The sequence below is a fragment of the Danio rerio genome, chromosome 9, assembly GCF_049306965.1.
Source record: "Danio rerio strain Tuebingen ecotype United States chromosome 9, GRCz12tu, whole genome shotgun sequence".
NCBI lineage: Eukaryota > Metazoa > Chordata > Actinopteri > Cypriniformes > Danionidae > Danio > Danio rerio.
The window spans coordinates 2,554,417-2,570,000 of NC_133184.1; the positions used below are offsets into that span (position 1 = coordinate 2,554,417).

Consider the following 15,584-nt stretch of genomic DNA (forward strand, 5'->3'; position numbering starts at 1 on the left):
CCTGTCCTAACTTTTTTTCACATGACTGTAAATATTTTGTGTTTAAAGTGTTTGAATGCTCTGTGGATTGTTTTGCAGGTCTCATCGTCCTCTCTCTGCTCCTCATGAGAAGTGAAGAGGTGAACTTTAGGCCGGGACTCACTGTGATCACCGGCTGGGGGTTAGTAAATTAATTTAATACTAAACAAATTAATAAATTAATACGACTTCTATACCTATCGTTCCTCATTCCCATTTCCCATTCCCTTATATATATAGACACACACACACACACACACACACACACACACACACACACACACATATATACACACACACACACACACACACACACACACACACACATATATATACACACACATATACACACACATATATATATATATATATATATATATATATATATATATATATATAAATATATATATATATATATATACATATATACACATATATACAAATATACACACACACACACACACATATATACACACACACACACACATATATATATATATATACACACACACACATACACACATATATACACACACACACATATATATATACACACACACACACACACACACACACACAYATATATATATATATATATATATATATATATATATATATATATATATATACATACACACACATATGTGTGTGTGTGTGTGTATGTATATATAGGAACAATGGGAATGAAGAACAATGGAAATATAAGTCCTAATAATTTATATATAAATGTGTTATATATTACTGTATATTTATATAGTGCATTTCATACACAATGGTAATTTTAAGTGCTTTACATAAACAAAAATATATAAAGATAAGTATAAGTACAAAAAATAAGTAAATGAATGGAACCAGCAAAATATGTTAATTCAAGTCTTTATTGTACCGTAGAGTAGTTTTAAATCCAAAATGTTAAAAAAAATAGTAGCTTGAACTAATGTTTGTGTTTTGTTTCCTTCTGTCTTATGCAGTTTGCCTTTTTTGGCTGTGAGCGTCCTTCTCCTGTCAGGACACAGAATGCCAGACACCATCGACTCTGCCTTCTTTTATGGAACCACACAGGTGCAAAACTGATACAATTAAATGTTTGTCCACTCTGTTTGTGTAGTCTGCATGGTTAATAAATAATAAAGTCGTCAGAATGATAGCAGCTGGAAGGATGGAAAAAGCATCATAAAAATAGCAATAAGCCTCTGATAATGTCCATTATCAACTCGCATAAGATGGCACTGTGCATGACATCATATCGTATAGTAATTGAATAACAGAGTTAAGGCCTGTTCTCTTAGCGCTAACAGAGTTGACTGTAAAAGGGCTGTCAGTAACAGAGCTGATAGTAATAGAGCTGACAGTAAAGAGGTTGGCAGTAACAGAGTTGATGATAACGGAGTTGACTGTCACAGTTGACGGTAACATCTGACAGTAACAGTTGACAACAACGAAGTTGACAGTAACAGAGTTGACAGTAGCAGAGTTGACAATAGCAGAGTTGACGATAGCAAAGTTGACGGTAACAGGAGTTGATGATAACCGGGCTGACAGTAACAGAGTTGACAAAACCATAGTTGACTGTAACAGAGCTGAGAGTAACAGTTGACAGGAACAAACGGTAACAAAGTTGACCTAACAGAGTTAGCTGTAACAGAGTTGACAATAGCACAGTTGACAGTAACAGCATTGACGGTAACAGAGTTGATGGGTAACAGAGTTGACCAGCTAACGGAGTTGACAGTAACCAAACTGACAATAGCAGAGTTGACGATAGCAAAGTTGACGGTAACAGAGTTGATGGTAACAGTGCTGACAGTAACAGTTGACAGTAACAAACAGTAACAGAGCTAACGGTAACATAGTTGATGTAACAGAGATAACTGTAATGAGTTGATGGTAGCACAGTTGAGAGTAACAGAGTTGACGGTAACAGTTAACGGGGTAACAGAGTTGACTGTAACAGCTGACAGTAACCAAGTTGACGGTAACCAAGTTGACAATAGTAGCGTTGATGATAGTAAAGTTAACGTTAACAGAGCTGACAGTAACAAACAGTAACAGAGCTGACGGTAACAGCTGACAGTAGCCAAGTTGGCAGTTACAGAGTTGACGATAGCAAAGTCGGCGGTAACAGAGTTAATGGTAACAGGGTTGACTGTAATTGAGTTGACGGTAACCAAGTTGACGGTAACAGGGTTGACAGTAACAGATCTGACAGTAACCGAGTTGATGGAAACAAACAGTAACAGAGTTGACGGTAACATCTGACAATAACAGAGTTGACAATAGCAAAGTTGGCGGTAACGGAGTTGACTGTAACAAAGCTGACAGTAACAGTTGACAGTAACAAACAGTAACATCTGAAGGGAACAGATTTGGTGTAACAGAGTTGACGATAGCACAGTTGATGGTAACAGGGTTGACATTAACAGAGCTGACAGTAACTAAGTTGACCGTAGCAGAGTTGAGAGTAACATGTGACAGTAACAGAGTTGACGATAGTAAAGTTGACGGTAACAGAGTTGACTTCAACAGAGCTGACAGTTGACAGTAACAAACAGTAACAGGGCTGAAGGTAACTGAGTTGACATAACCGAGTTGATGGTAACAGGGTTGAAAGTAACAGAGCTGACAGTAACCAAGTTGATTACTTTTTTTAATGAATGCATAGAGTCAACCAAAATGTAGAGACAGACAAAAAAATGTATTTGTTATAACTAAAATTACAACTAATACAGAAAAAAAGATGTTTCATGCAAGTGTTCATTAAACTTAGTTGAGTAAAAAAATAAATAAATAATTAAAATCATGCCTAAATATTGAATTCTAGTTGAAGCTGAATGATTCAGGTATCGCGTTAGTCTTTAAGTTAATATTGTCAAAGCAAAATCTCTTTAAAACACCTTTCTAAAACCTCATTTTTAGAAAGAGCCTGATATAATTTGTGTAATTATTCAAAACCCTTACATTTGATCATCTTTGTTTGTGAACAATAATAGCTTTCTTGTTGGAGATGCCAAACTTAACCGCAATCTAGAATCAACCAATAAGCAAAAGCGGATTTCTCAATTCATGGTCCCTTTAAAGCTGACAAAACCCTGGTCAAAAAGACTTCTATAAACGAATAAACCACATTGTGTTTACTGCTGGTTTTATAGGTGATGTGCACATCGGTGGTGTTGTGTGTGAGTATCGCGGTGTGTGGCGTCTCTCTCGCGCTGCTCAGCAGACGAACACAAGACTATCAAAACCTTGTATCTGGATCATTGTCCGGCAGTGAAGAAGATTTGAGGATTCCCTACAACGCACCAGTTCAGGGCTCCATTGAGGATACCTGCACTTTAGGCAGCACCAACACGGGTATGACACTCACAGCATGTGTCAAAAACAAAATTCACATTACACAGTGTATGTGCAGTATTTTGTACAGTATGAAGGATGTGTTGTAAGCAGTCAGCCAATCACAACAGACCAATCAGAGCAGAGGCTACAGGAAAGGAGGAGTTTAGAAAGAACAAATCTTCAAATGAATCAAACAAATAGTTTAAGGCTGATCAAGAAAAGATTATGATTCATTATGAAATGTATTTTTTGACATTGGATGCATGTAAAGCTGTCAATTTTATTTGATTTTGTATGCGTTTTTTGTTTAAGAAGGCTGAAGTCATGATTGTGTTGCTGGAAATGTAAGTTGTGTGTTGAAAGAACACTAAGGTCTGGTTGTAAAATGTGCATTTTAGAAATGTTGATCATCTGGTTATCCATAAATGCAGAAAAATGCTAGCAGTGAACATCAAGAGATCATTCTACTATTGTACAAGAGCAGTGTTTCCCAACCATGTACCTGAAGGCACACAAACAATACACACTTTACAACCTCTCCCTATTCAAACACACCTGAATCAACTCATCAGAACAGAAGAAGAGACTCCAAACCCTGAAGTTAATGGATCAGATAAGGGACACATTCAACATAAGGGCTGTTGGTGTGCCTCCGGGAACAGGGTTGGGAAACACTGCACTTGAGAATGAAAATAGTAGTTATAGCACTAGATATCATGCTGGTTTGAGTCCTTAAAATGACTTAATGTCAATCTAATCTTTGTGTGTTTGTCAGCATGCCAGATGTGCGAGTGTGCGTGCGCTCTTCCTCAGACCAGACCTGATGTTACAAACACCAAAGAGGAAGTGTCCATACAAACAGGTTTTCCTCTTTCTTTCATTTCCTCTTCCCTCAAACACACTCTTCATAGATAAAAAGTGCTTTATTGGTGAAAGGTCATCTTTTTTGAACGTTGGCTCATTTTACATCTCCAAAAGAGTTAAAGAGTACAGTTTTACCGTATTTTAATTCATTAAGCTGTTCTCGGGGTCTGGCGGGCGCGTTTTTAGCTTAGCTTAGCTTAAGTAATTGAAACAGATTAGACCGTTAGCCTCTCACTTAGAAAAAAACGTTTTATTAGTGAAAGGTCGTTTTTGAAGGCATTACTGACACCACATCTCAACAGAATCAAACCTATGAATTGTGATGTTTTTGTTTTTGTTATTACTGACATAAAGTTTGGTTATTAATGCACATTTTAAAATACCGCATTATAAACAAGTGATGGAAACACCCTCAAGTGATAGAAACACCCCACTTTTTTTGAAAATAGGCTCATTTTACAACTCAATGAGAGTTAAAGAGTTAAGTTTTACAGTTTTTGAATCCATTCAGCCGATTTCAGGGTCTGGCGGTAGCACTTTTAGCTTAGCTTAGCATAGATCATTGAATCAGATTAGACCGTTAGCCTGTTTCTCAAAAAAAATGTTTTATTGGTGAAAGGGTATCTTTGGAGGCATTACTGACACCACAGCTCAACAAGATCAAACCCTATGAATTATGATGTTTGTGTTTTTAATACCTTTATGAATCGCTGAAGTCAGTGGCTGGGTTTCTATCATCCTGTGTTATTGTGCATTTTAAAGTACCACATGAGACACAAGTGATGGAAACACCCTTAAGTGATGGAAACACCCCACTTTCTTGAAAATAGGCTCATTTTAGAACTCCGCAAGAACTAAAGAGTTGACATTTACCATCTTTTAATCCATTCAGCCAATCTCGGGGTCTGGAGGGAGCACTTTTAGCTTAGCTTAGATCATTGAATCAGATTAGACCGTTAGCCTATTGCTCGAAAAAATTTGTTTTATTGGTGAAGGGTCATCTTTGGAAGCATTACTGGCACCACAGCTCAACAGGATCAAACCTATGAATTATGATGTTTGTTTTAATTACCTTACAAATAGCGGAAGTCAGTAGCTGGGTTTCCATCACTCTGTATTATTGTGTATTTTGAAGTACCACTAGTGAAAGACGTAATGGAAACACCCTTAAACACCCCACTTTTTTTGAAAATAGGCTCTTTTTACAACTCGACAAGAGTTGCAAAGTTGAGTTTTACCATTTTTAAATCCATTCAGCTGACCTCGCGTTAGCTTTTAGCTTAGCTTAGCATAGATCATTAAATCAGATTAGACCGTTAGCCTCTTTCTCAATTATTTTTATTGCTTAAAGGTCATCGTTGGAGGCATTACATGACGCCACTGCTCAGCAGAATCATGCTGTTTTTTTAAGTACCTTATAAATAGCTGAAGCCAGTAGTTGGGTTTCCATCTTCCTGTGTTAATGGCCATTTTGAAGTACAGCATAAGACACAAATGATGGAAACCTCCCCATTTGTTTTAAATAGGCTCATTTTACAACTCAATGAGAGTTAAAGAGTTGAGTTTTATAGTTTTTGAATACATTCAGCCAATCTCAGGGTCTGGCGGTAGCACTTTTAGCTTAGCTTAGCATAGATCATTGAATCAGATTAGACCGTTAGCCTGTTGTTCAGAAAAAATAGTTTTATTGGTGAAAGGGTATCTTAAGAAGCATTACTGACACCAGCGCTTAACAGGATCAAACCTATCAATTATGATGTTTATGTTTTTTAATAGCTTATAAATATCTGAAGTCAGTAGCTGGGTGTCCATCCTCATGAGTACCACATGAGACACAAGTGATGGAAACACTCTTAAGTAATGGAAGCACCCCACTTTCTTGAAAATAGCCTCATTTTACAACTCCACAAGAGTTAAAGAGTTGACATTTACCATTTTTAAATCCACTCAGCCAATCTCAGGATCTGGCCGGTGCACTTTTAGCTTAGCTTAGCATAGATCATTGAATCAGATTAGACCGTTAGCCTGTTGCTCAAAAAAATAAGGAAAGCGTTTGGATAATTTCCTAAATGAGCAAAGTGTTTGGACTATTTAAAGCTAGACTCTTCTGTAGTTATACTCAAGCGGCAACCTCCCGCTCTCTCTCAGGAAGCCAATACGGAAGTAACTAAAACTGCAATTCATCCGAAGTTCCGCTAGTCCTGGCCGCTCCTGGCTCCAAAACAGAGCAAATTTTAATTGAACCCACTGTTAGAATGGCCAACTTTACAGCAGAAAAAAAGGTGTTTACAGCCTGGTACAAAAAAGGATTTTGGTTAATACAGTTAATATTACCCTTCATGACAACTGTGAGGGGGGTGAATTTTTTTAGAACTCATCCGTTTCCTTTATATTAAGTTATATTAAGTTTGCATAATTAAGGGCGTGGCCCCTTGAGTGACAGCTAGGTCTCGTTGGTCGCCGTCACGTCACCTCAGCTGAATCCTGCAGATTAGCCACTGAACTCGGCATATTTATCGTATTTCTATGTTGTTTTATGTGGTTTTACACAGTCAACTGCCTTTTGGACTTGTTTCCTACAATTATTAGAGGGCATGGCATGCTGAGTGAACTTAATTGTGCTCACAAACCATTCACGTGGCCTCCGTTTCACATGTGAGTAAAGTTATATACTTATATACCATCTCTATACATGTATAGGTCTTATTTAAGATCATTTATGGTTTATATTTATATTTAGAGCTGTAATGCACTCCAGAATCTGGCAGATTGATTAGCTGTGGGCTCTAGATCACTCATCTGAAGCGTTGTCATACAGTGTTATGCTGGATTTCATCAATAGTCTTACATTAACTAACACAGACTATATCTGAAGTGTTTGGAAGTAATTCATGTTTTCCTCCTGTTGAAAAACGTCATAAGAACAATGTTTAGTGGCTCAATGTATTACAGCAGTGTTTTTAAAAGACTAAACACTATTGATATAGTATACAACCAAGCACAAGTGGTCAGAACACAAACGAGTCACAGGTGATAAAGTATTAAGCGTTCTCCCAAAGTAAAGTGTGTCTGAACCAGGTCCAAGCAAACTGTCAGCAGGTGTCTGTAGCTCCGCTCACTCTCCGCCTCTTTGCCCTTGTTTGGTATCCCGGCGTGGGTGTGATGCACGCGAACAAAATGGCGACGGTTGGCTGCGCCTACTTGTGGCTTCTTTTGCGCTCTTTAGAAACCTATGGGTGACGTCACGGATACTACGTCCATATATTTTACAGTCTATGGTTATACTGTGTAGCATGACCAACGGAAAGCAAAAAGTTGCTGTTTTCTGCATTAGGATGTCAAGGATGTAAAATGATCAGAACTCGAGCATTCTCAAATATCGATTACCCTATAAAAGAGCAAAAAAAGCTGAATGTGTTGAAACTTTTGTTGTTTTCAGGTCAGTGTGGTCAGGAATGTACATCCACGCACTGTTTGCTGGTTGAAGAGGAGGAGAAGGAGACGGAGAGACAGAACACAGACATTCAGTCAACAAGACATGTGCTCATGTGTCTGATACTGACCGTCACTTCACTCGCTGTGAGTACTCTATGGCCATGTTAACATCTACACTTATTTTGAATTCTGTTTAAAAGTATATAGTTTACAGTATACAGTTTTTTCCACTAGAGGGGGCATTTTCAAAACAAACAATGGCGTATTTTGATGACCTAGTGCTTGGAGGTTGTGTTGATCAACATCCTGTAGGATGTGTTAAAGTTTTCAATACGTTATTATTGTGGTAACATGACGGAAGTGGAAGCAAATGAAAGCACGATATTTTCATCCCTATGAGGAGAATGGCTCATATATCACAATAAATTATTTTGAATACTGTTATATATTGACAATAATTTCAGATTGTTTCGTGTCAGGGTTGGGTTTGGGGAAGAGGACACAATATAGGCATTTCTCCTGCAGCCTTGCTATCAGTGTGTGAAGAGTGGGTGAAGAGGGTTGCATTGGCAATCTAACACAATGGGCAGCACACTGAACACATTTTATAAGTGGTCAGAAACTTGTAAATAACTCAAGAAAGAATAAAGTTATGTTTAAACCAAGCACACCATTGTTTTTCGTGTGAAATTCCCAATAAGTTGGATGTGTCACATGACCCTCTTCCTCTTGAAAATACAAAAGTTGGATTCAAGATGGCCGACTTCAAAATGGCCACCATGGTTACCACCCATCTTGAAAAGTTTGCCCCCTCACATCTACTAATGTGCCATAAACAGGACTTTAATATCACCAATATCACTATTGTATTAAGGTGTTTTAATATAAATGGCCCACGCTGTAGTCTGTACAGTGAAGCCTGGTTTATACTTCTGCGTCAAGTGACCGGCGTGACCCACGGCACATGCAACGCGCGCAGCTGTGCATTTATACTTCAGCGCGCTGTCTCTGTTGGTCTGAATTAACACTTCCGAAACGCTAGTTGGCAGTGAGGTGTAAATGTTCCTCTGTGTTGAGTCTTTTCGCTGCTGTTTTGCTTTTCCTGAACACTTCCTGGATGTACAAGTGGCTTAAGCTCGCTCATTTTGAGGCAGGAACCGGCGGACGTGCAACAACTTTAACTATGAGGTAAACACAAAGCAAAACTTTCCATCAGGAGCTCCTTCACGGGACTCCACACTTGTAAACAATCGCTACATTGGGCTCGCGCCATTCGCTTGGCTCTCGGTCCCGCCCAGACTCGTCAGCGCAACCAAGCCGACCAATCACAGAGCTTGCGCTACGCGTCGTTGCGACGTGTAGTTACAATTTTTGAGAGGTGCACGTCAGTGACGCCGAAGGGCTATGCGTTAGCGCCGTAGCATACGCTGGCGTTTGACGCAGAAGGATAAATCAGCCTTTAGAAACATCATTATATCTGTGTGAAGACACTTTAAAACATGAAATCCCAACGTGTGTGTGTGTGTGTGTTTTTCAGAATCTGTGCAGTTGTCTATGGTGGCTCTTTAATAAAGATCCGGGTCGTCTGTATCTGGAGCTGCAGTTCTTCTGTGTTGTGGCCAATTACGGACAGGTGAGTGTGTGTGTGTCTGTGTCGTGCTCAACTGTGTCACAATTATTACTAAATTCTACATCTCTTTTCTACTCTAGGGTCTTATTTCATTTGCCTTTTTTGGCCTCGACAAGCATTTAATCATTTCTCCGTTCAAAAAGAGGTAACTACATTTCTGCAACACTGGTCACGTGGTGTTGGACTTATCTTTTGACATATTTTGAAAGCATGTTGTTATTTTCCAGGAACTAAAACCTCCTCCCTATTGTGAAAAGAGTATTTATTCAGACTAAGTGGAAAAAACAACAACTTTTTGTTGTTGTTGTTGTTGCGTCAGGTGTATGAATTTATTTAAAGTGGACCTGTTGTGCCCATTTTTAGATGTAAAATAAGTCTCTGATATTCCTAGAGTGTGTGCGTGCACTTGCGTGCGTGTGTTTGTGTGTGTGTGTGTGTGTGTGTGTGTGAGGTAGAGGTCTGCGCGGGACTAATTTTTAGTCCCATTCCTCCCGCTCCCGTGAGGTTTTATTCCGCACCTTACCGCTCCCGCTGTATATTCAGTCTTTGTTCACCTGCTGCCCGCTTGGAATAATTTTCTCCCCGACCGTTCCTTCTAAATATAGATTGAATTTGAAGTACAGCATGAGGCACAAGTGATGGAAACACTCTGCTTTTTTGAAAATGAGCTCATTTTACAACTCCACACGAGAGTCAAAGAGTTAAGTTTTAGCATTTTAGAACCCATTCAGCCAGGAGCATATTTAGCTTAGCTTAAGTCATTGAACCAGATTAGACCGTTAGCATCTCACTTAAAAATGATCAAAAGGTTTGGGTAAGTTCCCAAATGAGCAAAGTGTTTGGACGATTTAAAGCTTGACTCTTGAGGTCTGCGTGGGCCTAATGTTTTAGTCCCATTACCCCTGCTCCCGTAAGGTTTTATTCCGCACCCTACCGCTCCCGCTGTACAAAAGGGTCAGTTTGAGAGAGTTATAAAACATTATCTGCTGGAGCGCAACTACACATTTACTGAGTTCCAAAAATATCTGAATATTATGACTCATTATGAATCATTAAAATCAAGCATATAAAATTCATTTAGGGGAATTTTTAATCCAAATATTATTTTGTATTTCATCTGAAATACATTGAGGTCTGTACTTACATAAACATACATTTTGCGTGATCCCTCTTATTCTGGCAAAAAACTATTTTTAATTAATTAATGATAAATAATAATAAAGTTTTTTTTTTTTAGATTAATCTTGTAACCTCAACTGTACTGTATGTATGAGTTGACAGTTTATTTAGATAAAAATGTAAAAAAAATAAAATGAAAAAAATAAGTTACATACATATGAACACTTTAGACTTGTCTGTGTGACTGCATGTTATTGTGTTAAATAATTTTGGATTAAAACGTGTGTGCCATTGTATGCAACTCATGGTATATATGTTTTATTTAATAAAATACAAAATTATACTTGTATAAAATGCAAAATAAACATTTTTGACAAAACATATTTATTTATTTGTAATATATGAACCTTTTAATAATGATAATTTCAAAAATCTTTTTGGCACAATGGCGCCCCCATGTGTGGCACCCCTATGCGACGCATATACTGCATACCCCCTTTTTGCGCCTTTGTGTGCTATTTTGAGCTCAAACTTCACACACACACACTCTAGTGACATCAGAGACTTGTTTTAAATCTTGTAAAAAGGGGCATAATAGGTATTATTTAAATACAGAAATGCATTGCTGTTTTGCATATTACATTTTAAAGTGAATTTTCTGCTCGTACGCTTCAGTATTCTTCAGTAAATGCTCAGAGTGGGGGAAGGAGCTTTCATGTACATGATGTAAATGCAGCAGTGTGGATGACTTGCTGTTGTTTCTGCTTGTGAAGGCTGGAGAGTGTGTGGCAGTGGTGGGCTCAGTTGGTCTCGGGTTCAGAGGTGTCTGAGGAGATCAGACTGACCTGCAATCAGTTCCTCAAATATCATAAGAAGCAGTGCATTAAAGACATCGTTCACAAGAAAAGGTGAGACGAGACACCCTCTAGCGATGGTTGTTTGTTGCACACTCAAACGTAATTTATTAGGTGTTCATTTGTTTTTGGTGTATAAAATAAAATTTGCTGCCATTTTTAAAACATGACTCTGAGATTCCCAATTACACTGTTATTTTATAAAGCAAAAGCCACTTATTTCTTGGTGTTATGGCCTAACACTAGCCCTAACCTCAACCCTCATAGGAAAACTGACAATTTTGAATGTCAAAAGACCATGTTGAGTGTGATTTTGAAGCGATTTGAAAAACTAAGACACAAGGCATGTCCTCATAAACCACCTTAATGGAGTATAACTAGATCATAACCATGTCATTATACAATAACTGTCCTTGTAAATCACCAAAACCAGCACACACACACACACAATTACAACATTCAGCCACTCACAAACACACTCACACTCAAACACATTGGTATTGGTGGTTTATGAGGCCTATCCATAGGCGTACTGTATTTTATACTGCAAAAAACACTTATTTTATGGTGTTATGGCCTAACCGTAGCCCTAACCTCAACCCTCATAGAAACACTGGCAAATTTGAATGTCAAAAGACCCCAAAAAGTATGATGTTTAAGCATTTTGAATTCCGAAGACACAAGGCATGTCCTTATAAACCACCATAATAGAGTACAACTAGGTAATTTCTATATGATTACACTAAAATCTGTCCTTGTAAACCACCAAAACAAGCACACACAACCACACAATTACAGCATTCAGCCACTCACAAATACACTCGCACTCAAACACGTTGGTATGAGTGGTTTACAAGGCCTATTCATAGGCGTACTGTATTTTATACTGCAAAAAACACTTATTTCATGGTGTTATGGCCTAACACTAGCCCTAACATTAACCCTTATAGGAAAAAGTGGCAAATTTGAATGTCAAAAGACCCTGTTAAGTATGATTTTGAAGCATTTTGAATTACGAAGACACAAGTTATGTCCTCATAAACCACCAAAATAGTACAACTAGGTCATTCCCATATGATAACACTAAAATATGTCCTTGCAAACCACCAAAACCAGTACACACACACACACACACACACACACACACACACAATTACAGCATTCAGCCACTCACAAATACACTCGCACTCAAACATGTTGGTATTGGTGGTTGGTGGCCTATCAATAGACATTTTATAATAGACATTGTATTTTATACTGCAGAAACCTCCTATTTTATGGTGTTATGGCCTAACACTAGCCCTAACCTTAACCCTCATAGGAAAGCTTTTAAAAGACCAATCATACAACAACAACAACCTTGCTTATAATAATATACATTGATTATATATATATATATATATATATATATATATATATATATATATTACTAATTTATGTGTGTGTGTGTGTGTGTGTGTGTGTGTGTGTGTGTGTGTGTGTGTGTRTATATATATATATATATATATATATATATATATATATATATAGGTTTTATTATATTTGGGTATATAAACCAAATGCTATTGGCATTTTTTAAAGAAGGGGTGGAGCTAATGTGTCCCGCCCTCTCTTCATGTTTTAGTTGAGATTACATCAAACATTGAATAAAAAAATGTTTGTTTGCTGTGTGTGTTGTTAGATGTTGAAGTGTGTTTCTGTGCTGCTGTCCGCAGGTGTGGAGAAAAGAGCAGCATCCAGGCATTTCTGGGCACTGATATGGTCGTGTGGCTGCAGAGTGTGGGATTGGCCAGTGATCAGGGGGAGGCGGTGCTGTACGGCTCACGGCTGCTGGATGGAGGAGTTATTCAGCACATCACACAGCAACACGCCTTCGAGGACCAGACCCTGCACTACCGCTTCACATAAACGCACACATTTACACTCACAAACACTCACACACTCTCAAAAACACACACTTCAGCACATTGGTATAGGTGTAATGTATATTATACTGCAAAAACCACTTACTTTATGGTGTTATGGCCTAACACTACTGCTAACCTCAACCCTTATAGGAAACCTGTGGCAAAAAGAGCCCAAGTATGAATTTTAAGCAATTTGAATTACGAAGACACAAGGCATGTCCTCTTAAACCACAATATTAGAGTAAAATTAGGTCATACCTAACACTAGCCCTAACTCTCATCGAAAAACAGACAATTTTGAATGTTAAAAAACCATGTTAAGTGTGATTTTGAAGAGTTTAGAATTACGAAAACACAAGGCATGTCCTCATAAACCACCGTAATAGTACAACTAAGTCATACCAAAGTCATTTATATAAAAACTGTCCTTGTAAACCACCAAAACCAGTACACACAACCACACAATTTTATATAAAAACTGTCCTTGTAAACCACCAAAACCAGTACACACAACCACACAATTATAGCATTCAGCCTCACAAACGCACACGCAAACACACTGGTATTAAAGGTTTATGAGGCCTATCCATAGACATGTTTTATACTGTAAAAATCACTGATTTCATGGTGTTATAGTCCAACACTAGCGCTAACCTCAACCCTCATAAGAAACTGCCAAATTTGAATGTCAAAAGACCATGTTTAGTGTGATTTTGAAACATTTTGAATAACAAAGACACAATGTCCTCATAAACCACTGTAATGGAGTATAACTAGATCATACCCATGTCATAATACTAAATGGTTCTTGCAAACCACCAAAACCAGCTCACACAACCACACAATTACAGCATACAGCCACTCACAAACACACTCACACTCAAACACATTGGTATTGGATGTTTATGAAGCTTATCCATAGGCATACTGTATTTTATACTGCAAAAAACACTTATTTTATGGTGTTATGGCCTAACCCTAGCCCTAACCTCAACCCTCATTGAAAAACAGACAAATTTGAATGTCAAAAAACCATGTTGAGTATGATTTTGAAGCATTTTGAATTATGAGGACACAAGGAATGTCCTCATAAACCACCATAATAGAGTACAACTAGGTCATTCCCATATGATTACACTAAAATCTGTCCTCGCTAACCACCAAAACCAGCACACACACACACAAAATTACAGCATTCAGCCACTCACAAATACACTCCTGCACACACACACATACAAACACGCATTTCCTCTCTCAAACACATTGTTGTTGGTGGTTTACTGGGCCTCTTCATAGGCGTATTGTATTTTATACTGCAAAATCAACTTATTTTATAGTGTTATGGCCTAACACTAGCCCTAACCTCAACCCTTATAAGATACCCGTGCCAAAATGTTAACGTCAAGAGACCCTGTTAAGTATGGCTTAAAGTGCATGTCCTCATAATCCATCACAAAAGGATAAAAGTAGGTTATACCCATGTTATTATACAAAAATTGTCCTTGTAAACAGCACACACACAATTACAGCATTCAGCCAACAACAACAAGCACGTTTTTTTTTTTTTTATTCAGCCCGTACTAATGACAGTAAACTACCCGTTTCTACCACTGAGGGAAAATGTAAAGGGAAATTATTACTAGTTTTTTTGTATTGTGTAGTTCTGAGAGGGAAAAAAAAAGTCAAAACAGAAAGGAATACACTTTGAATTTAAAGAAATAAAGGTGCAAATCTGAGCATAAACTGAAAGAAATTAAATTAATTGTACGGCAGTCTGTAAACTTGCAATGCAAGAAAGAGTTTTGAGAATACAATATGTATTTGAAGATGTTGTAAGTTCAGAATTGCAGTTTATATCTCATAGTTTTCTCAAATTTGAGACTATTTTTTACAGATGTGAGTTTATAGGCTTGTGTTTCTGAGGTAATCTCGTTATTTTAACTCAGGACTGAGTTTATGAAAGTCTATAAAATAGCAATAATTAGACAAAACGTAATTCTGTTAACAAATAATAATAATTAAATGGCAAACCAGAAAATGTAGTTGCAATTCTGAAAAACTTAAAATTTGGGAAAAATCGCAATGCTGAAATAATTATTACAGTAATTAATAAGTCACGATTGTGAGAGGATTGTACGTTTTTTTTTATTATTCGAGTTCATCTCTCACAGAGAGAGTTTATATCTTGCAACTGAATTTTGTTTTACAAAAGCAAAGAAAAGAAACGCACAATTTTTTCACTCCACTTACTCTAAACATATACACTAACCGGCCACTTTATTAGGTACACATTACTAGTACCAGGTTGGACCCCATTTTGCCTGCAGAACTGCCTTAACCCTTCGTGGCAGAAATTCGACAAGCTACTGGAAATATTCCTTAGAGATTTTGGTCCATATTGGCATGATAGCATCACACTGTTGC

The 15,584-nt window shown here is 37.6% G+C and overlaps 1 protein-coding gene across 2 annotated transcripts in view; it reads left to right on the top strand.

Annotated features, from left to right (window-relative positions):
- The window catches only part of gpr155a (G protein-coupled receptor 155a), a 36,808-nt gene that overhangs the window by 19,202 nt on the left and 2,022 nt on the right, over positions 1-15,584 (top strand). For both annotated transcript variants that reach the window (XM_005172519.6, XM_009304429.5), the window contains exons 8-16: positions 79-160; positions 990-1,080; positions 3,168-3,369; positions 4,127-4,213; positions 7,655-7,794; positions 9,188-9,283; positions 9,361-9,425; positions 11,173-11,307; positions 12,969-15,584. The exon at positions 12,969-15,584 is cut by the window's right edge and continues 2,022 nt beyond it. In XM_005172519.6, coding sequence (XP_005172576.1) covers positions 79-160; positions 990-1,080; positions 3,168-3,369; positions 4,127-4,213; positions 7,655-7,794; positions 9,188-9,283; positions 9,361-9,425; positions 11,173-11,307; positions 12,969-13,161 — 1,091 coding nt within the window. In that variant the 3' untranslated portion in view covers positions 13,162-15,584. The remainder of the gene's footprint in view (positions 1-78; positions 161-989; positions 1,081-3,167; positions 3,370-4,126; positions 4,214-7,654; positions 7,795-9,187; positions 9,284-9,360; positions 9,426-11,172; positions 11,308-12,968) is intronic.